Source organism: Lithohypha guttulata (assembly GCF_036872675.1).
Source record: "Lithohypha guttulata strain CCFEE 5908 chromosome Unknown scaffold_1, whole genome shotgun sequence".
NCBI classification, from domain to species: domain Eukaryota; kingdom Fungi; phylum Ascomycota; class Eurotiomycetes; order Chaetothyriales; family Trichomeriaceae; genus Lithohypha; species Lithohypha guttulata.
The window spans coordinates 3,736,962-3,757,746 of record NW_027042750.1 but is presented as its reverse complement, the minus strand read 5'-3'; the positions used below and the strand labels follow the sequence as shown (position 1 = coordinate 3,757,746).

At 48.8% G+C, this 20,785-nt stretch overlaps 8 protein-coding genes across 8 annotated transcripts; 4 read left to right on the top strand and 4 right to left on the bottom strand.

The window, feature by feature from the left end:
* Positions 1-52: 52 nt before the first annotated feature.
* Positions 53-3,887, top strand: LTR64_001373 (uncharacterized protein; the record flags this gene model as incomplete). Its single annotated transcript, XM_064895754.1, has 4 exons — positions 53-82; positions 135-184; positions 239-3,575; positions 3,630-3,887. The coding sequence occupies 4 exons, from the start codon at positions 53-55 to the stop codon at positions 3,885-3,887; spliced, it is 3,675 nt and encodes a 1,224-aa protein (XP_064758441.1).
* Positions 3,888-4,849: 962 nt separating this feature from the next.
* Positions 4,850-6,385, top strand: LTR64_001372 (uncharacterized protein; the record flags this gene model as incomplete). Its single annotated transcript, XM_064895753.1, has 1 exon — positions 4,850-6,385. One exon carries the CDS (start codon positions 4,850-4,852, stop codon positions 6,383-6,385), a length of 1,536 nt encoding a protein of 511 aa, XP_064758440.1.
* A 302-nt stretch (positions 6,386-6,687) lies between these two features.
* LTR64_001371 (uncharacterized protein) lies at positions 6,688-7,542 on the bottom strand (the record flags this gene model as incomplete). The annotated part of the gene is given in 2 exon segments (XM_064895752.1): positions 6,688-7,475; positions 7,491-7,542. The coding sequence occupies 2 exon segments, from the start codon at positions 7,540-7,542 to the stop codon at positions 6,688-6,690; spliced, it is 840 nt and encodes a 279-aa protein (XP_064758439.1).
* Positions 7,543-8,402: 860 nt separating this feature from the next.
* RSM24 (37S ribosomal protein S24, mitochondrial) lies at positions 8,403-9,367 on the bottom strand (the record flags this gene model as incomplete). The annotated part of the gene is made up of 2 exons (XM_064895751.1): positions 8,403-8,980; positions 9,037-9,367. The coding sequence occupies 2 exons, from the start codon at positions 9,365-9,367 to the stop codon at positions 8,403-8,405; spliced, it is 909 nt and encodes a 302-aa protein (XP_064758438.1).
* Positions 9,368-9,908: 541 nt separating this feature from the next.
* ALG13 (N-acetylglucosaminyldiphosphodolichol N-acetylglucosaminyltransferase catalytic subunit alg13) lies at positions 9,909-10,428 on the top strand (the record flags this gene model as incomplete). The annotated part of the gene is made up of 2 exons (XM_064895750.1): positions 9,909-10,233; positions 10,286-10,428. 2 exons carry the CDS (start codon positions 9,909-9,911, stop codon positions 10,426-10,428), a joined length of 468 nt encoding a protein of 155 aa, XP_064758437.1.
* A 1,708-nt stretch (positions 10,429-12,136) lies between these two features.
* LTR64_001368 (uncharacterized protein) lies at positions 12,137-12,754 on the top strand (the record flags this gene model as incomplete). The annotated part of the gene is made up of 1 exon (XM_064895749.1): positions 12,137-12,754. One exon carries the CDS (start codon positions 12,137-12,139, stop codon positions 12,752-12,754), a length of 618 nt encoding a protein of 205 aa, XP_064758436.1.
* A 48-nt stretch (positions 12,755-12,802) lies between these two features.
* LTR64_001367 (uncharacterized protein) lies at positions 12,803-13,935 on the bottom strand (the record flags this gene model as incomplete). Its single annotated transcript, XM_064895748.1, has 2 exons — positions 12,803-13,755; positions 13,854-13,935. 2 exons carry the CDS (start codon positions 13,933-13,935, stop codon positions 12,803-12,805), a joined length of 1,035 nt encoding a protein of 344 aa, XP_064758435.1.
* Positions 13,936-14,373: 438 nt separating this feature from the next.
* Positions 14,374-18,842, bottom strand: SMC4 (Structural maintenance of chromosomes protein 4; the record flags this gene model as incomplete). The annotated part of the gene is made up of 2 exons (XM_064895747.1): positions 14,374-14,547; positions 14,601-18,842. 2 exons carry the CDS (start codon positions 18,840-18,842, stop codon positions 14,374-14,376), a joined length of 4,416 nt encoding a protein of 1,471 aa, XP_064758434.1.
* Between the last annotated feature and the right edge of the window lie 1,943 nt (positions 18,843-20,785).

The window sequence follows — 20,785 nt, the reverse complement described above, 5'->3', positions numbered from 1 at the left end:
AACTTCCTTCACTAGAAAAAGTTGAGTGGCTATTCCTCACATCAAAGCCAGCATGGCTTCCTCACCGAGCATGCTCACAAAAGTACGATACTGTTGCATACCACCCTCAAGCACAACTTCTGACCCTAGTACAGTTTGAGTCCAAGTCGTCGAGAGCGAAGGGCATAGCATTTCATCCGAAGAGGTTCGTCCCTGGCAAACCTTGTGTGTATAACCATAACTGACCAGCAACTTGCAGGCCTTGGATCCTCGTTTCATTACATTCCTCGACTATTCAACTATGGGACTATCGCATGGGCACGTTGATCGATCGGTTCGAAGAGCACGATGGACCGGTACGAGGAATCGATTTCCATCCTACACAACCACTGTTCGTTTCCGGAGGAGATGATTATAAGATCAAAGTGTGGTCGTATCAGACGAGGCGTTGCTTGTTTACCTTGAATGGTCACCTTGACTACGTCCGAACTGTTTTCTTCCACCATGAGCTACCCTGGATCCTGTCTGCATCCGACGATCAGACTATACGAATATGGAATTGGCAAAATAGATCGCTGATCTGCACAATGACTGGTCACAACCACTACGCCATGTGCGCGCAATTCCACCCCAAGGAGGATTTGATTGTATCCGCTTCTCTGGATCAGTCGGTAAGAGTATGGGACATCTCTGGGTTGAGAAAGAAGCACTCGGCTCCTACCTCAATGAGCTTCGAAGATCAGATGGCCAGGGCGAACCAGCAACAGGCCGACATGTTTGGAAACACAGATGCTGTCGTCAAGTTTGTACTCGAAGGTCACGATCGAGGTGTCAATTGGGTCGCTTTTCATCCAACACTGCCCCTGATTGTCTCTGCTGGAGATGATAGACTCATCAAGCTCTGGCGTATGAGCGAGACAAAAGCTTGGGAAGTTGATACATGTAGAGGCCACTTCCAGAATGCCTCGGCTTGCTTGTTTCATCCACACCAAGACTTGATCCTTTCAGTTGGTGAGGACAAGACTGTTCGAGTCTGGGATCTCAACAGAAGGACAGCTGTACAATCTTTCAAAAGAGAAAACGACCGATTCTGGGTTATCGCTGCCCATCCCGAAATCAACCTTTTTGCTGCTGGCCACGATAATGGTGTCATGGTCTTCAAGCTTGAGCGTGAGAGACCTGCCTCATCGCTGTATCAGAACACCCTCTTCTACGTCACCAAGGACAAGCACGTCAAGTCCTACGACTTCACCAAGAACGCCGAATCCCCTTCCTTACTCTCCTTACGCAAATTCGGTAACAGCTGGGTACCACCACGAACATTATCCTATAATCCCGCAGAAAGATCAATACTGGTGACCTCACCTGTCGACAACGGTACTTACGAACTCATAGGTCTACCCAAGGATGCTATAGGCGCATCGGATCCCACAGACATGAAGAAAGGCACTGGCACTTCTGCCGTTTTCGTCGCTCGCAACAGGTTCGCTGTATTCAGTACTGCGACACAGAACATTGATATCAAGGACCTAAGCAACTCAACCACAAAATCTTTCAAGGCACCTTCTGGTACGACAGACGTCGTCTTCGGCGGCACTGGCTGTATTCTTTGTCTCACACCAACACATGTGGTACTCTACGATATACAGCAGAAGAAGCAGTTAGCCGAGCTGGCTGTAGCTGGTGTGAAGTATGTCTCATGGTCGAACGATGGCATGTACGCTGCACTTCTTAGCAAACACAACGCCACCATAATCACCAAATCGTTGGAACAAGTAAGCACGTTACATGAGACCATCCGAATCAAAAGCGCCACCTGGGACGATTCCGGGGTCCTGCTCTACTCCACACTCAATCACATCAAATACACCCTTCTCAATGGAGATAATGGTATTGTGAGGACACTCGACCAAACCATGTATCTGGTCAAGGTCAAAGGTAGAAGCGTCTATTGCTTGGATCGCGCAGCGAAGCCACGGGTACTCACCATCGACCCTACCGAATATCGGTTCAAGCTTGCCCTGGTCAAGCGAAACTATGACGAAATGCTGCAGATTATCAAGACTTCGAGCCTCGTTGGACAGAGCATAATCTCATACCTGCAAAAGAAGGGCTACCCGGAAATTGCCCTCCAATTTGTACAAGACCCACAAACGCGTTTTGAGCTGGCCATCGAATGTGGCAATCTTGAAGTGGCTACAGAAATGGCCAAGCAAATCGACAAACCCAAACTCTGGCAACGACTCGGGTCGGAAGCTCTAATACACGGCAACCATCAAATTGTCGAAATGACATATCAGAAAATGCGCAACTTCGACAAACTATCTTTTCTGTACTTGTGCACCGGTGATGGTGAAAAGCTGACTCGTATGGCTAAGATTGCTGAGCATCGTGGTGATTTTGTTTCTCGATTTCAGAATGCACTTTATCTCGGTGATGTGGAAAGTAGGATACAAATGTTCAAGGAAATCGACCTTTACCCATTAGCGTATCTGACGGCGAAATCGCACGGTCTCGTCGAAGAGTGCGAAACGATCCTCGAGATGACTGGTCTGACTGACGCCGAGATCTCAATGCCAAGTGTTGAGGGAGGGCTCAAGGCTCCTAGTGCTGTTGCACCAACTTTCAAATCAAATTGGCCTGTCAAGGAAGCCGCACATTCGTCTTTCGAGAAAGCACTTCTAGGCGAGGTTAGTGGCCCAGTTGACGATGCTGAACCAAACCTATTAGAGGAAGACCTACCCGTTGCGACCCGCGATCAAGATGGCGTTGTTGCAGGCGATGACGAAGACCCTGGCGATGCTTGGGATATGGGTGATGACGCCGGGCTCGAGCCTGCAGGCGATGATTCCGATTTTGTCAATGTAGACAACCCTGATGTGCCTACTGATACTACAGGTCCAGGCACTTCAGAGGCAGATATCTGGTCGAGGAACTCTCCACTCGCAGCAGATCACGTTGCCGGCGGCTCATTCGATTCTGCCATGCAGCTGCTAAACAGACAAGTCGGTGCAGTCTCTTTTACGCCTCTGAAACCAAGATTCATGGAGATCTACCAAGCATCGCGAACATTCTTGCCTGCCAGTACAGGCTTGACATCAATCGTCAATCATGTCCGAAGAAATATCGACGAAATAGATTCACGCAAAGTATTACCAATCATACCACGAAATCTTGAATCCTTAACGTCAAACGACTTGCAGGAAGGTTACGTCGCAATGCGTACCAACAAACTTGAAGACGGTGTAGTCATCTTCAAACGCATGTTGCAGGCACTGCTTGTCAATGTGGTCAGCTCACAGTCGCAAGTCGACGATGCCAAAGCCCTAATAACAAAATCGATGGAATATGCCCTAGCTATGAACATTGAGCTTGAGAGAAGAACACTAGCAGCCTCTAGCGGGGAAGGTGATCTTAAGAGACAACTAGAGCTTTCCGCTTACTTCACAGTGCCTAAGCTCGATGTCTCACATCGTCAATTGGCTCTGATGGCAGCGATGAGGTTGGCTTTCACAAACAAGCAGTATTCCAGCGCTCTGTCCTTCGCCAATAGAGTCTTGGCGAACAATAGTGGCGCAGCCAAACTTCTCGATCAGGTACGTCGTCAATGCTGAGTTGTCTCTGAACTGTGGTACTAACTGCTTCTCCAGGCCAAGAAAACCAAACAACAAGCAGAACGAGCTGGTTCGCAGGACCAGATCGACATTGAATACGACCAATTCGCCGATTTTGATATCTGTGCTGCTTCTTACACACCCATATATAGCGGAAGTCAGAGTGTGAGCTGTCCCTACGATGGCTCAAAGTATCAAACAGAGTACAAAGGACAAACTTGCAGAGTATGTGAAGTCTGTGAGATTGGTGCTGCGGCCAGTGGGTTGAGGCTTTGGGTGAAAGGACTGCAATGATATGAGAAGCATGTGATATGAGACAAGAACAGACACGACAAGATCTTAGATAGACATTGAGTCAGACAACGCTCTCCCAAGCAAAAGTCCATTGTCCCTGACGAGCGGACGTCAGACATCCCCCTTGCAGCCAACACGTCAACCCTAACTGCTTTTTGTTAGGATCGTGACTGCCTTGCTGGCTCAAGCTGATTACCAAACGGGCAGGTTTGCCGGCATCCCACCACGGGCAAAACACAAACGTCTTCTATTACCATTATTCCTACAATCCTGTCGATGTCGACTCAACCATAACAAACACTTTCAACATCTACGACTTGACAAACGCGTCAAGCGCTATCCTTGTCTGTTTGAAAAGACGACCTTGTTGAATTATGCAAGCAAGATGCGGGTATTCCCGTCCTTGGTCTTCTTTGATAGAAGCAAGGACCCTACACAGCAAACTACTGAAAGTGTTTTGACAGAGCTGTCCTTCCTTGTGGGTGTTGCCTGTGTCGTCCAGGCCAATCTATCACGTTCTTTGATGTGCATCTCGGATCTTTGCCATAAATTTTGAGTTCTTAACAACTTCCACGTTCCGTTTCCTTACCTGATCCAGCCTTGAAATTATTATTGCACTTAAATACCATATGATCCACTGAACTGATACCTCGAGCAGCCAACACTTGCAAAAGCTGACACAACAGTTGTGTCAATCTTGAAGATTGTCGCCAACAAGCATTGTTTCAAGCACAAACGGTAGCTCTGCGCCTTGAAAACGACAATCCAGTGCAAACGGATCTGCTTCGCCTAGATCTACAAATATACGACTACTTCGTCCTCAACTTCTATACTTAGCTCAGACATCAGACCTATCCAATAGCTCTATTAGATCTGGGACAACCTCTAGTTGGGGCGACATATATTAGTACAACATCAACAAGCGCTATCACCTATTTTGCTGGATCTCCGAATTCAAGAGTATGGCAGAACCACTTAGAGCGCGCTTCTACTTTCTGAGGTCCGATGGCTGTCCAGTTCCACTCATAGCTATGGACGAGGTACCTCAAAGCATCCAGATTGAAGGCGTTCCCAGAATTTTGAGTGTTGAGGACATCGCCCAGACCAACATGGTCGCTGCACCAGGCAAACACGAAGCAAGACACGAACTCCACCGCATCATCGACATAAACAAGAATTCTGCTCTCTCTGCCTTTAACCAGAGACAATCTCATGACTGCTTAAATCCAGCAGCTGCAGAATTCGTTGGGAGCAAGACACAACCTCCGGCTGCGGACACCGATTTGACGGCTCCAGGAAAGTCTTATGGTGTCGCAGGGCAAAAACCTGGAAGCACAGGATTTCAGCCTATATCTACTCCTGTCAACGAGCAGTCTGAGGAACCATTCAGCAAATTCGGACCACTTTCGCAATGGCAAAGCATGTCTGATAGTGACTCACGGCTACCTCCGAAAGGCAAGAAGGTGTATTGCTCTCACTGGATGAGCACTGGAGAGTGCGACTACGCCCAGCAAGGATGTCTGTACAAGCATATAATGCCATTGGACTTGGATACACTTAACCACCTAGGATTCCAGGACATTCCAAAATGGTTCCGAGAGAAGCACGGTATTGGTAGAATGAACGCTGTTCCCGGAAGTGGTGCTCATTATCGAAGCTTCTCGCCATCGCCTTCCCCAATGCAAGCCAATTGGAGAACTGGTGCACGAAATGGCCGAGCTTCTATCCCTACTCCAATGCTTCGAGCCGTCAACTCCTCCCTCCATCAGCTTCGAAGCGGCCCAAACAGAGCTCTCATCACTGCTGCACCACGACCACTTCATGCCAAAACCCAGCCAAACCTGCTTGACCTAGAATCAAGACCTCCTACCCCAGCTGCTACCAACAAGCCAGTGAACGGTCTACTGAACAGCAAGTTCGCTCCACTGAAACCCGCTCCGGGCCCTGTTGGCGATACTGACCGCAAAAGCTTTTCATCTGCGTCGACTACGTCAGACACTGGTCGTTCGGTCTCAAGCAATATTGCTGAATCTGGCAGCTCTACGCCCACGTCGGCGGGTTCAGATGACGCCTCAGCTCACTCGAAAGAACAGCAGACCCTTCAGCCTTCCGAAGGTCTTCAGAAATGGCAAGCTTATGCAGATGCAAGTCATTGCGATAGTACAACGTCGAGAAGAGACTCCGTCGCCACTGACTACGAGACAGGACTCGTCCGTGAGCAGGAGGAACAAGATGCACGAGAAGCAGCAGCAGATGCAGAGAGCGAGGCACGTGCCACAAGTCAGCAAGAGCAAGCCAATTTGAACAAGATGCAGGAACAGGCTCTTGCTCAAGCAAAGTCCACACTCCGAGGTCGAGCGGATGTTCGCGAGGCTGACAAAAAGCAAGCTCCTCTGTCTGCACCTGCGAAGCATGGTACTCGAGTTGGACCTGCTCGAACTAAGAGTCGGCGAATCTATTCGAAGAAGGTCGATGCTGGTAAGAAAGACGAGGCCTAGATGACGGGTTGCCAGTACGCCTCCCAGTGGTACGATGTGTATCGCGGGAATGAAGAATGAAGTGTAATTGGAGATACCCTGTGTATGGTTGACTATGGCGGTATCCTATGGGCGAATGCAAGGAAAAGAGCAATAGAGGTACGATCAGAGAATCAAGACCTGTATAGGGAGAATATGGAGTTTGGCAAACAGGCACAGCATCCTCTAGAAAAGCATGATCCAGCCATATCTTGCACGAGGCCAGATAGCTGCTGAGTATAGATAGTATCCATCTAGTACCTAACAATACAATACAATCCATTCTAATTAAACACCACAGTCTTAACCTCATTCAACAACACCCTCTCCTCACTCCACCACTTCACAGCTGCGGCCAACACCTGACTCTCCACATTACTCCCTTCCTCCACCAACTCCTTCGGACCCATACCATGATCTACCCTTGCAACCCTCTGCTCAATAATTGGCCCTTCATCCAGATCCGCGGTAACAAAATGAGCCGTGGCACCAATGATCTTCACGCCTCTTTCATGAGCTTGATGGTAAGGCTTCGCACCTTTGAAAGACGGCAAGAACGAGTGGTGGATATTGATTATTTTGCCAGACATGGCGGTGCATAACGTCGAGGAGAGGACTTGCATGTATCGCGCTAGAACCACGAGGTCGATTTTCTCGGTCTTGATCAGCTCTAAGATCTGTGCTTCTTGTTGTGATTTCGTGTCTTTGGTGATGGGAAGATGGTGAAAGGGGATGTTATAGCTTGCTGCGAGGTCTTTGAAGTCTGAGTGGTTGGATACTATCACTGGAACTTCGATCTGTAATTGGCCAGTCTTTACACGGAAGAGGAGGTCGTTTAGACAATGCCCGATCTTGCTGACCATGATCAGAACTCTGGGTTTCTGAGCCACTGGTCTGAGGTTCCAGTGGCCGCATTGTAGGTCTTTTTGGAGAGTTGCGAAGGAGTCTGTGAGTTGCTGTGTTGAGTCTGCTGGGCCGAAATGGATTCTCATGAAGAACTTTTGGGAAGATGGGTCGGAGAATTGTTGTAGGTCTACGATGTTGAGGTTGTTTTGTGCTAGGAGGCCGGTTACTGCGTGGACTATACCTGATTTGTCGGGGCATGACAAGGTCAGTATGTAGTCGTTTGCGAGTGGCATGTCGACTTTGTTGGGTGTGTGAGCCCGTCGGCTGAGGCAGGAGGTGGAAGTTGTATATGGTCGGTGCCAAGGCTGGTAGCTGTCCGGACCAGTGATAGGCGAGAGCGCGACTCGAGTTGATCGACAGCAAGTCTGTAGTGTTAGCCACAAACTCGTGCTTCGCGTTAGTAATGGTAGTCTTGACCGTGGCACCAGCAGTGATGCCATAGACAGCACAGGTGGTTCTTGATGCAAATGGTCCCTGTAGCCTCCTGCTGCGATTTATGTGCATGCAGACTCAAGTTTCCAATGTGCGAGATTCGCGTAGCTCCACAGTACACGCTAGATGAAATGGTGCTAGCGTCTTCTCTGAGCTCAAATCCAAATTCTTCCTCCAGGCCGAGATGTGGTCAAGCTACAGGGCTTGGACATAGATTTGTTCTGGAAGAGAGCGTCGCGGTGGAGAATTGAAATATAGATTTTGCTATGCAATCTTCGAGAGAATGTACAGATTCGAGACACACGACTGAGGGATAGCCTCGTAATATGTAAATTGTTCTGCACGTCGTGAAGCTTGTGGCGATGTATTATGCATGAAGATAGTTCGTGTCTTGCGATCACTAATCTCGCGTGCATATCCTGTGCAAGTGAAATAATGTGGCTCGTCTGTATGTATGTGGAAGGGCTGCTAAAGAGTCCTGGTAAGCTGACACGGCCGAGGGCTTCTCACAAGTGTCGTTGCATTCGAGCGTTGACAACGGATATTGCTTGCTTCTGCAGGTTGTAGGCGCCTTCACGAACCTCCTTGACTTCGATCCGATCCTGGGAGCAGCTTCGTCGTGGCTCTTTTCTTGTATCGTGTAAGTCTTGATCTTGTGAGACTACCGCATCATTGCATTCGACCTCTGTGCTTGGGGCATCATGCTCTTCGCAGCCACATACATAGCAACCATTTCCCTACCGTCGACTGGTTTCTTTTGTTGTTGCGCGGTAGCCGCTTCCCCTTCCTCGAGCAGTTTCGTTGCTCCGCGTCTTTCCGTCAAGCTCTGCACACCCTGTTGCCCATCAATTTTCCAACTATCTGGGAAAATCGCAACCTTGCGTGGTTTGTGATGTCTAAAATCTAGTGGCACATCCTCGAATGTATCAGTACTGTCTTTCGCCTCCTTGACCAATTTCTGTACCAAGTCTCCCAGATAGCGTTTGTTCTGAGCCGCGTTCTCGAAGTTTTCGCAGGAAATGCGGACGGAATCTCGATCGGGATTGTATCGCACACCAACCAATTTGATCAATTTTGTACGTTGTGCTTCGGACAGAGAAGTAGCACTTGCTAAATCTTTCGTCGTAAATTCGACGACGACTTTGTTCTGCGCGGGGTGTGTCTCGCCCATATAGGTTGTATATCGAAAGCGAAGAGGTTGCTTTTTCATATCAGGTACCGTCCAAGGCTTCGCGTATTCTACTCGATGGTCAGCAGTGTCGCATGTGTTTGTGCGTCAGCAGATCGTGACTTACGCAGAAGTAACGGCAAATCCCAAGCAGCAATTCGAGTATACTCTCTAGTCTCTCTATGGACCTCCAGTTCACTTTCTGCTACACTAGTCATCATGCTGGGATCCCAATCGTCATCGTCATCAGGGATCTGCGTGAAATCATCGTCCTCTTCGCCTAGAGCCCAGAATGCATCGTTCAATGCCTCTCGTGGGGGCGGTGGCTCCATGAAGTTTTCCCCAGCCAAAGGCCCATTACGTTCCAAGTCAGCGGCATATTGTTCAAGTTCTTCATCGTCTACTATCGACATCTCTTCACCTTCCGCTATAGCTTTGAAATGGTTCTGCAAGGCCATATATCGTGTCTGTTCTGGCTTTGAAAGAGTTTCATAATGAGCACGGTCCTCAGCATCAAGGTCGGAAAGCTTGTAGGGTTGAGTTGGAACTTGTAACTCGTCATCTGGGAATTGATCGTCTGGATCGACTGTATCGTCTTCGTTTGATTGGGATTGAGAGGAATCTGCTTGTCTGTACGAGGTTGTACTGAGCTGTCGGAAAGGAGATGGCTGTATCCTGCTTGGTATTATCCGTTGACATTTCCGCCTCGTTGGTGGACGGCTTGATATTCGGAGCAAAGTGCGGCAGAGATGTCGCGATGCTGTTGCCATTGTCTTGATAGACCAATGCGAAATACGACTCGCGAGCTCGATGGTGCTATTTCGAAAATGAGGATGAGGAAGGTGCACGTACACGAAGTGCCGCTCGCACTGCCGTACAATGTGCTACCCTCAATTACCGAGCGCCGTATTTCCTCTACATCAAGTTCAAATGTCTGGGTCTTGCTCCATCATTGTCTATCTTCAAAATGCTACTTCTGAAGTGTCTCGCGGAGTTGAAATGTCATCGAGCCTCAGTAAACGTTGCTTCGTGACCGTAGGTGCAACAGCCTCATTTACAAGCCTGATTCGTGCTGTTTTGGAGCCCGCCTTTCTCGAAACTCTTCATGCCCAGAAATATACAGAATTACGCATACAGTATGGCAAAGATGGCAAGAAGATCTTCGAAGACTACATCTGGGTGCTTCCCGATGATCTGAAGCAAAAGGTCCAGATTGAAATTACCGGCTTTGATTTTAGGAAGGACGGTCTCAGGGAAGAAATGCTGGCTGCCAGAAAGGGCGGAGGGCAACAGGGCGCTGAGGGCTGTGTAATAAGCCATGCTGGTAAGGAGATCGCTCAAATCTGATCTGAGAAGAAGCTGCTAATGGTAGGCAGGCTCAGGTTCCATCCTCGACGCGCTGCGGATAGAGGTGCCCATTATTGTGGTTCCGAACACAGATTTATTGGACAACCACCAACTAGAATTGGCCGAAGCACTGGCAGAGCAAAATTATGTGGTCCACGGAAACTTGAAGTAAGTCAACACATATATTGTTGCAAGACAGTGAGCACGAGCTCACTAGAGAATAGAAACTTGAGTGAAGCGCTACCACAAGTCGAGCAGTTACGCCAGAAAATGAAGGCTTGGCCACCCGTAGTAGGTACAAAGGAGAAAACACCAAGACAAGCGTTAGTGAACGTTATGGACGACGAACTTGGCTATGACTGATGAAAATCTGAGGTTAGCATTGTTCAATGTGCGAAGGAGGTATCTTAGGCTAAAGGAGCAAATTTGGATCAACGGTTTGACGAACTCTGGATATATAACAATTTTTGCTGAATTTCTGGCGGCCCTTTATCAATATCTCGAGGTCCATCGGCTGAATAAATCGCCTCGAAGAAACAAGCCAGAGTCTCGAGTCTGGCCTGAAGCAATACTACGTTTAGATTGCTTCGATTGCTCCGATATGTACTTCGGCTGACGACTAGAGGCTTGCATGGGGTTGTCGATCTATTGAGTCAAGACAAGGGACGGCACACCGTTAGCCTTCACCTTGTTCTCAAGCTTGGAAAGCTAATTGAAACAATCACTGTTTCCACAGCTCGAGAGCCAGACTATCCCAGCAGCTGTCAGCTGTCGTTGGTTGATCGACTACCCAAGTGAGATAAGGCATGCCGGCAGGGCAACACGAAACCAAGCTACTATGGTATGCGCCAAGGGGAAAGTGGCGATCAGAAGGACGGCGTGTCGACCCGCCACTATTCAGAGAGGAAGCAGCCACGACGCAGCTACGTACTTAGCACTCGGGTAGTGGGGATTGAGTTGGCTATCTGGAAATAGCGCGGCTTCGTGAAGGTGGCCGGATGTACTCAATACAAATAAAGCTACAATCGCAACCTGGAATGACGGGTGAGGCACAGTAGAGAGCCTTGGGTCTAGAGCTCCAACAGGGATCAAGGCCATGCCGATGTTCAGCTCTAACCTTCCTCAACCCTATTCTGCTGTACTCTTGAAGAATTATAATTTTCTTGCCTTCCGCGCTTTGGATGGATCAGAAAGGCCGGCGCTTATTAGTGCATAGATGTTTTTGTCTGTCACGGAACAACCGCTGACAATAGTCCTTCTCTACAGTATGTACGATGATGGATAGGTTCTTCTGCAGCGGCTGGGATCACAAACCACAAGCTCGAGCTAGTGCGCTTTAGCTAAGACCTGGGTCTTCACTGCATCGGACACCTTTTGGTGACCACCAGGTGACATGCTTGGAGTCCTCTTATCGCTGTGCCCAACCTCTTTTTGATCTGTAGCGTTTCTTGCTTCTTCGTGGTGGTGCACAGTACTCTGTCGAGAAGAATTAGATATCAACAATGCTGGTCAACCATGTCTGCCTCGTGGCTGTCCTGTGTGCCATACTTGTCCTTAAGGTCGCTCTAGCAGCAGATCCTCCGTGTTATAGTCCAGATGGAGCGAACAGAAACGCATACTTTGATAGGTCTGACGGCGAATACTACCAACCATGCAATCCTACCGGTATGTGCACTCTCATCCAGATTGCGTTGCTTCCGGACTGCCCCTGCTGACTCTTTTTCTGTTTTAGCAAAACATTCAATGTGTTGCGGTACTGGACCTCTTCGAGTAGCATGATTCAACAACTCCGATGAATGTCTTCCGAAGGGTATATGTCGTGGAAAAGATGCAGTTCTTTGGAGGCTGAGCTGCACGGATCCAACCTGGCAGGATCCTGCATGCCTCAAACTCTTCCTGTCCAGACCAAGCAAAGAATTGATAATGTTGTACGTACGTGTCAGGATCTCCTTGCTAATGAGCAATATGATGCAGCCGACGGAGATGCGATTGCCGATGTCCAAGTGACCGCCTGCTATGACGGCAGCTTCTGCTATGGTTCTGGCAACAACGGGTGTTGTTCGCAAGGTCAAGGAGTCTTCATCGACTATGCTACTGGTGAGCAGATAACGAGCCAACCCAGTAACAGTGCTTCTGCCGACGCCAGCCCGACAGCAACGACTCCTCTCCCCAGTACTTCTAGTGTTACAGCTGGCGATAGCCACGGTCTCTCTACTGCGGCAAAGGCGGGTACTGGAGTTGGTGTTGGCATCCCAGTATTGATCGTGATCACTGTTGTCTTCCTTTGGTACAGGCGGCGAAAGAGGGACCATTTGCTGAATACTGGATCGTCTGATGAACAAGGTCACAGCCAAAGTACGATGGAGAGGTCAAACAAGAATCATCACGAAAACAACCTAATAGATATCCTCGACCAACCGATCGAGCTTCCAATCGCGCCGGCGCAACCATCTTGGAATTTGATTGATCGTCGTAAGCCGATCAACGAATTGGCATAGCAGGGGCTGTCTCCTTCCTGGGAAACCGCGATATTGGCTGCATTCCTCTTATCGCTGCAATTCAGCATCTGCATCAAAGTCCATTGCCTGCCAAGGATCTTCAGTTTCATCGTTATTCATCATCCTCTCGATGAAATTCTCAATACCCTGACCTTCAGGTAAGGATTGCAACTGCCGGTCAAGCAACCTCTCAGCCTCTGCTCTGGTCATGCCGCTGCGTATCCTATATATCTCGACTATGCGACGTTTTTGTAGTTTCTCAAAGAACGGTCTTTCGTGTCGCCGCGCTACCTGAACAAGAGCTTCGTGAAGAGCGGGAACATAAGTTTTGTCCGGAAGACCGCGCTCGATCACAGTGCTAGAATACTCATCAGGTGGATACGAGGCGGACACCCAAGCGTCTATCGCTTGGCGATTCGACATCACGACATGATGAGCAGCAGCGACAAATCTCGCATCGTGGAAGAGATCGCGAACTACCCCAGTGTGCTCGTCGATTGCATCATTTGTCCAAATCTCGCCAAGCCACTCTGCATCAAACAGACGTTCATGCTTCATGTAGCTGGTATGTATCGTCAGACCAGCAGCATGATCAGTGCATGGTATCACGCTGTTGGAATTAGCTTGATCGAGGTAGAACCGAGTATGATCCAATCGACTGTCCGACTTGGCCACAAATCGAGGTGGACTGAGGCTCGGACCAAGTTCCAGAATAGGCATGTAGAACAGGACAACGTCTAGAACATTGTTGTAGCTGGATGGTGGCCGCATATGATATTCGACGTTGATGTGAGTCAAGGCCGGAAGCACGGCCTGTAGCTCAAAGAGTCGCATGCACCACAAGAAATGGTTGTCATGGTCGAAATGGATGTACAGAACGATTCTCTTGATCCGTTCTCGTAGGAGGGAGGACGCTGTAGAGCGAACATATGCTATCGTTTCTGGTGTCTTGACGTGTAGCGTTAGAGTTGACTGAAAAGTGTCAATCGCTTCGTTGAAAACTGTTTTTGACGCGAGTAGTTGGTTCAATGCATGGTTATAAATCTCGTGAGGACTGCGAACCCCAGCAGGTAGTGAACTGGTTTTGCATGCCTCACACGAACGGCTCGGATCGTCTTGTTTCGAGTATCTTGTCTCTGTATGATGACTGTATACAGGCAAGTGTCTTTGACCGAAGGCATATTTCCATATCTGAAGTCTGATTTCAGTTGGTAGCGTCAGTAATGTCGGCAGAGCATGTCTCTCAGAAGCAGTCATCGTGTTCGAGAGTGCGGCAGCTGTGTTAGCGAGCAATTGCTACTGGAAGATGGTTGGTGGTTCTCAAGGCCAGTTTATTAACTTAGAGGGTTCCAGCGCTTAGCGGGCGTGCGCGAAGGTTTGTGACTTGCAAGTTACTTTTTGATACCATACCACAAAACAACTTGAAACACCAACCAAAGAAATGTTAACCAGTCATTCGATTTCCTAGATCAGTAGATATTGATATAACTTATCAAGAATCTAGTTGATAGTACTCTGATGAACCATGACTGGGCTCTGCCTTGGGTAGTTTGAGAGCATCATCGTACGTAACATCATAAATACAAACATCAATATCTCTACGGACCCGACAGTCCCCACTACTGTCGTTGGATGTAATCTTTGTTGTCAACCGTAACACTTTTCGTCATATGATTGACCTTGTAAATACCAATCAGCCGTTCAGCGAGTTCGAACATGTTGTTTCGCAAACTAATGACGATGAATTGTGCATTTTTCGTTCTTTCCTTGATGTAGCCTGCAACAATCGATACCTGCAGAAAGGTTAGTACGACAAGTAGGAATCCGAGGGGTCAGGCAGACTTACGTTTCTGAAATCTAATGCGGCGTCAATTTCATCCATCACGTACAACGGTGTCGGTCGGTATACATGCAGCGCAAACACCAGAGCGAGCGAACTAAGCGTTTTCTCGCCACCAGATAAGTTGCCAATGTTCTTCCAGCTCTTTTTAGGCGGCATGACACTGAACAGTATCCCTTCTGAGAAAGGATCCAAGCTGTCGACTAATTCGAGCTCGGCGTTACCTCCAAGAGTGATGAGCTGATACATCTGCTTGAGATGCTGCGAGATTGTTGTGAAACCAGTCATGAATTGTGTCAATCGCAAAGTTCGAAGGTCTGTCAGCCTGTTCTTTGCCGAATCGCGTGTCTTCAGCGCTCCGTTGAGGTCGACTGTGCGTACTGCCAGATCCTGACACCTTTTGCGATACTCTGCAATGACCGCGAGGTCGATATTCGAGGTATTTGCAATTTTCTCCTCGAGCGCGGCGATGATAGCGACGAGATGATCTTTCGACATGTCTGCAAGTTCGTCTCTGGAGTATCGTGGAAGCTGATTTTGCTGGTCTTCCTCTTCCTCCTCTTGTGCCGGTGGCTCAGCATTTTCTTCTGAATTATTAATATTCATATTATCCCTCTCTGGCTCTGTGTCTTGCACTATTTCTCCTTTAATCGGCCCATGTTCTTCAGCCTGTGCAATTTCCTGCTCGGGTATCTGTTTCGGTGCGATTGGCACGTCAAGATCTTTGATGTCATGCAAAGTGAGCTTGGATAACTTCTCTGTCCAGTACTTGCTCTTCTTCTGGTTGTCTGCAAGAATTTTCTGATTCTCCTCAAGCTTGTTCTTCATCTCAATCTCTTGTGCTCTGCTCTTGTTGAGCTCTGCGTTTTGTTCATCGAGGTCCTTCTTCATGGTCGCCAATTCGTCCTTCTTTGTTTCCAGCTCTTCTTGAGCTTGTTCGGTACGTTCTTTGGCTTCTCCAGCTTCGGACCGCTGCAGCTGAATGTCTTCTTCAAGCTTTTCAGCATCTTTGGCCAAGTTAGCAAGCTCTTTCTCGGCATCATTTTTGGCTTTTTCGTGCTTGATTATGAGCTTCTCGTTCTTCGATTTGGCCACCTCAGCTGTAGAGACCTCATCAGTCAACAGGCTGATCTGTTCTTTCAGACTATCAACTTTGCCTTTTTGGCTTCTCAGCCGAACACCACCAACCTCCATAATTTTGTTCTGAAGTTCTTGTATCTCCTTCTCGACCGTGGCAGTTTCTGCGTGAAGTTTCTGGATCTCTTTCGCAGTAGCGGCCATTTGCTTCTGGAGAGCCTTGATAGCAGAGTCATCAGTCTTCGCGTCTGCCAAATCTTTTACCAGGTCATCGCATTGCTTCTCAGCGTCTGCCTTATTGCGTTCACAAGCATCAATCTCCAGTTGCAGCTTTTGGATAGCTGTTCCGACTTGGGGGATATGCTCTTGCTTCTCTCGCAAGGTCTGTTCAAGCTCCTTTTGCTTGTCAAGGAAGGCCTTGAATTGGCTTTCGAGTTCATCGCGCTCAGCCTCGAGCTCGTCGACCTGATTTTTGGTGACATCTGCGACTTGTTTAGATGACATAGCTCCTCGAGCGACACGAGTGCCGCCACCACTCATCGTGCCAGAAATATCTATAAGCTGGCCGTCGAGTGTTACCACTCTCCATCTTCTAGCACCATACGCGATTCTATTGGCCTGCTCGAGGTCCTTGGCCACCAAAGTATTGTGCATGATGCTGTAAAAAGCAGGCTTGAACTTGTCGTCCTTAGTCTTGATCAGGTCGAAGAGACGAGGGGCGTCCTCCGGAGTATCGATTGGTGGCAGATCCTTCCTCGCTAGCTTATCAAGACAGATGAAATTCGCACGACCCAGATTGTTCTTACGCAGGTACTCAATACACTGCTGACCAGCTTCGACGGTGTCGACAACCATGTTTTCCAGAGATGCACATGCAGTCGATATAGCAACATCGTACTTCTCGTCGATGGTACCGAGGTCACCTAGGCGGCCGTGGAAGCCATCAACTCTACCAGAATCCCGCAATCGCAAGAGACCTTTCAGTACGTTGCCCTGGTTTTGAGTGGCAGCCAAACTACCTCTTGCTTCTTCGGCCTTCTGTCTAGCGCTTGAGATCTGATTTCGAACTTCAGGCTCACTGTTAGCGAGTTTCTGAAGGGCATCGTTGAGCTTGCGGCAGTCTTTTTGAAGGCGCTTCAACTCATGCCGTCGTTCTTCGATCTCCCCTTCCTTCTGGGCCTTTTGAGCCTTGATCTCTTCCGCCCTGTTTTTGGCATCGTCGAGTGCTTTCTGTCCAGCACTGGCTCGCTCGAGCAAAATATCAAGTTCGGACTGAGCCACGGAAAGGGTTGACTCTTTCTGGTTGATCTTGCCTTGCCAAGGTTCGAGCGATTTCTGTTTCACTGCAATCTCTTCGGAAAGACCTTGAGTCTTGCCTCTTAAATCGTCTCGAATTTTGGCAAGCTCCGCTTCTTCTGTTCGTACGTCGCGTTCCAACTCTTCGATTTGTTTTGTCTTCTTCTCAATGTCATCGGTATATTTATGCACGAGGCTCGTCGCCTCCGAGCCGGCCAGTCTACTACTGGTAATCGTTTTCTCTGATTTCTTCTGCTTGCCGACAATGAACTTGCGTTTCTCGTCAAATTTGACACTTTCCTTGTCAAACCTAGCCAGCTCTTTCAGAAAATCTTGGGTCTGCTTCTCGAGTGCATCGAAATGTTTGAAGGCCCTTTTGTACTCCTTCTCCAGTTCTTTGATACTGGATTCATTACCAGTGTGTTTCTCCAGCTCCGCGTCAAGATGTGCCTGCATCTGCGTGATGGCCTCCTCGGTGACCTGCACGTTGTCGGCACATTCTGCAAGGTAGATTTGATACAAGGCCGATTGTTTCTCAGCCAGCTCATTCTCCTGTTGGATAAAGGCAATAGCTTTGTTCTTCTTGTCTTCGAGGGCGTTTTTCTCCTTCTCCACGTGCTGTACACGAGCCTGTTTCTCGACACATATCTCATTCAAGCTTTCAAGTTCGACGACTGCTTCTTCGATAGGAGTCTTGTACTTGGAAGTGCCAATGATATCTTCAAGATACTCGAGCAAACCGTCTTCGTGCTCGTTTGCAGCTTTTGGCTTCATCTGAGCGATAGATTCAACTTCGCCCTGCAAGATTAAGAAACGCTTGTGATCGAGATCAATGCCCCTGTCTTTTAGTAAAGTGGTGACGGTTGTGAAATTAGTGGTCCTGCCATTGAGGTAGTAATTGCTCGAATTGTTCTTGAAAGCTTTGCGTGAAACGACCATGGTCGAGTCGGGCACGATGTCACATTTTCCACCAGGCAGGTCTACCACTTCCTGAAAATGAACCTCTACTTCACAAAAATCAAGATTTTGGTGCTGAGCCGAGTTGTGAATGAGGGCAGAGATTTTTCCTTGTCTCATTTTGCTGGCTCGGAAGCCAAACACGAACAGCAATGAGTCAATGACGTTTGACTTGCCGGAGCCATTAGGGCCAACTACGGATGAAAAGGAGTGGTGAAAGGGCCCAACAACCTGTCTTCCGGCATAGCTTTTGAAGTTGGTCATGACTAATTGTTTGATGACCATTCTTGACTTGGGGATAGTATCCAATTCGACCAGGGGTGCTGTAGCAGCCTCGGCTTTCGCTCGCAGAGCGATATCCATGGGTCTTTCGAGGACAGCCTCTTGTGTATGGATTTGTGCCTGCAACTTCGCAGGATCCCTGCCATTCTGTACAGGTTCCGGCCTGCGATTCAGGACTTTTGTGGTAATGTCTGCCAGTGGCTTCGATTTCACCTGGCTAGCGGCTTCGGGAGAGGCAGACGGGGCTGGAGTGGGCAGAGCAGACGTTGGAGGGGCTACAGAACTTCTGCGACTTGTTCTTGGAACGGTGCTTTGGCGCTTGCGTGAAGGTCCTGGTTTCGTTGGTGATACTGACTCTGGAAGGGCGGGCACGATGCTCGGATTGTGCTCAAGTATGATTGATGGTTCGACGCTGTCGCCGCTTCTGGCTTTTCTTGTTCGGACACTCTTTCTGGGTGAGACGTCTGTGTTGGCTGTGGTCTGTCTACGCACTGTCCTACGTGGAGTTTTCACAGGTGCAGGCGTGAATTCGTCGTCCCTCGCTTCATGGACCAGGCTCAGCTCATCGTCAGACTCCTCCTCTAAAACTATTGTTTTGCGTGCTGCCCGACGCAGCGGTCGTGCGGGCGACTCCATGGCTGGTCGCTTCATGTGTACGGTTGTGATCGTGTGGGAGTAAATACTGTATTCGCAATGAATTCACTGCCTACGTCCGAAGCAGTCGCAACCCAGTACACAGAACAAGAAGTCGCGAACGACCAGGTCGCACCTTTCCTAATGTGGATTTAGTAAACAAATATCTGCCTGAAGTAAGCGCCGTGTTTTTTTTCTTTCGCGAAGACCACGATGTTACAGGATCAGAAAGTGCAGAAGATGCATTTGCACTTAGCATATGCACAGAAAGGAGATGTTCGACTATCACCTGCTACACGAGGACGCGTCTTCCTGTACTAAGGGCTATGACTTTGAGTCGCTGTTGCAGTAGCCCGAGGCAACTATTCTTCGCTGAGTAGGCCTTACAAGCAGAAGCAAAACATGCAGGAATTGGAGACCAAACCAAGTTTGGCGCAGAACAGAGCACATACATAGATAGAGTACAACGGAAAGACAGTGGCCTTCGTATTCTTTCTCATCTTGAGTCAAGCCTACTCTTGAGTCAAGCCTACACTCGCTCATTTTGCAGATTGACGGGCTTTCTCGGTGAACTTTCCTTCAATATAGAATCATTCATATGCGTTGGCGAGTGGAAGCAGCAAAGGAACGAATCGGAGTCTGAAACAAGGGTAGTAAGTCGACCATCACCCAGGTGACTGGGTCGATCGGGGCGTGGATTGGAGGAAAAGAACGGCTATCTGCTTGCTAGTCGCCTCGCGGCTACTGTGCCGGCCCTGCGGGTGATACCCAAAGATCGTCACTCCAAGCTATTTTCCTAGCCAACCATCTAGTAACCCCCGAAGCCATGAGCTGTTCCAAATGGGGATATGTGTTTGTGTGCAAAGTGGCTTGTTCTACGAGCTAAAGCCTAACGCATATGAGTCTGCGAGATACAGTGAAGAAGTTGCAGACGCCATCTTTAGAAGAAAAAAAAAGTAAAGTGTAGTTGGAAAATCGCTGCTGAAAGCTGAAAGAACGCCTTATTGAGCCGTTGGCTACAACAGCACAGCAGCACGATAAGGGTACCCTGTGCACATGGTCAAACGTTCCGATCGATGATGGTCTGATAGTCCGTAGTAGGGCCAAAACACGAGAGTTGCACGATACTGGTCGCTTGTCGGAGCAGGTACGAACAGCTTATTCCTGCTGCTCATCCTCATCATTGACGAGGTTCGATTCTTGGTAGGCTTCGGACAACTCTCTTTTGAGTTGGCGCTTGCAGCATCTCTGCATCATATCCGCACGTTGGCTTGAATCTGTATAATTATCGTGTGGAGCTAGCCCACAGTTGTGGGTCAAGATGGCCATCGACGAAAAGCGCCATGAAGGACACGGTCCGCCTGTTGAGCAGTGTTTGTAGTCTGTTCGAACCACGTTGTCGCTGTGCTCATGCGCACCTATTTCTGTCGCTTGTGGTGCATGTCCATACGAGAACGATAATTTTGGAGTCGTGTATCACTAGCACCCTGGTCCAGGTCGCAACGCCCCTGTCCCAGGCTACTTACCGGCCCAGCCACCATCTGCACCTGCAACTTTCTTGCACGTTTCCAGCTATCTGCCCTATCACCAAACCAGCCTCCCACCTTCTCTCGCCTGCGATCTGAACGGCATTGAGCGTTGCAGTCATATCCTGGCCGTCCAAATCCTGGACGCTGTACGGCAAGCACAGTTTCCAGAAGCAGACCTTACTTTCCTGGGAGACTGGGGCTGAGTCTCAATCGCAGACGTTTTCCATACACTTCCTATCGCCTACACGGCAGATCCATATCAAGCATCCACGACCAGATCGAAATTGCTCTTGCATCACTACCATGTTTCTATGAATGCGACAATTCGTTCTGCAAACACGACTTACCAGATCGGAACCACTCTTGTCACCTGTGCTGAAGCTTCGGCTTTGCCAGCCTAGTCCATGTGCTGCACAC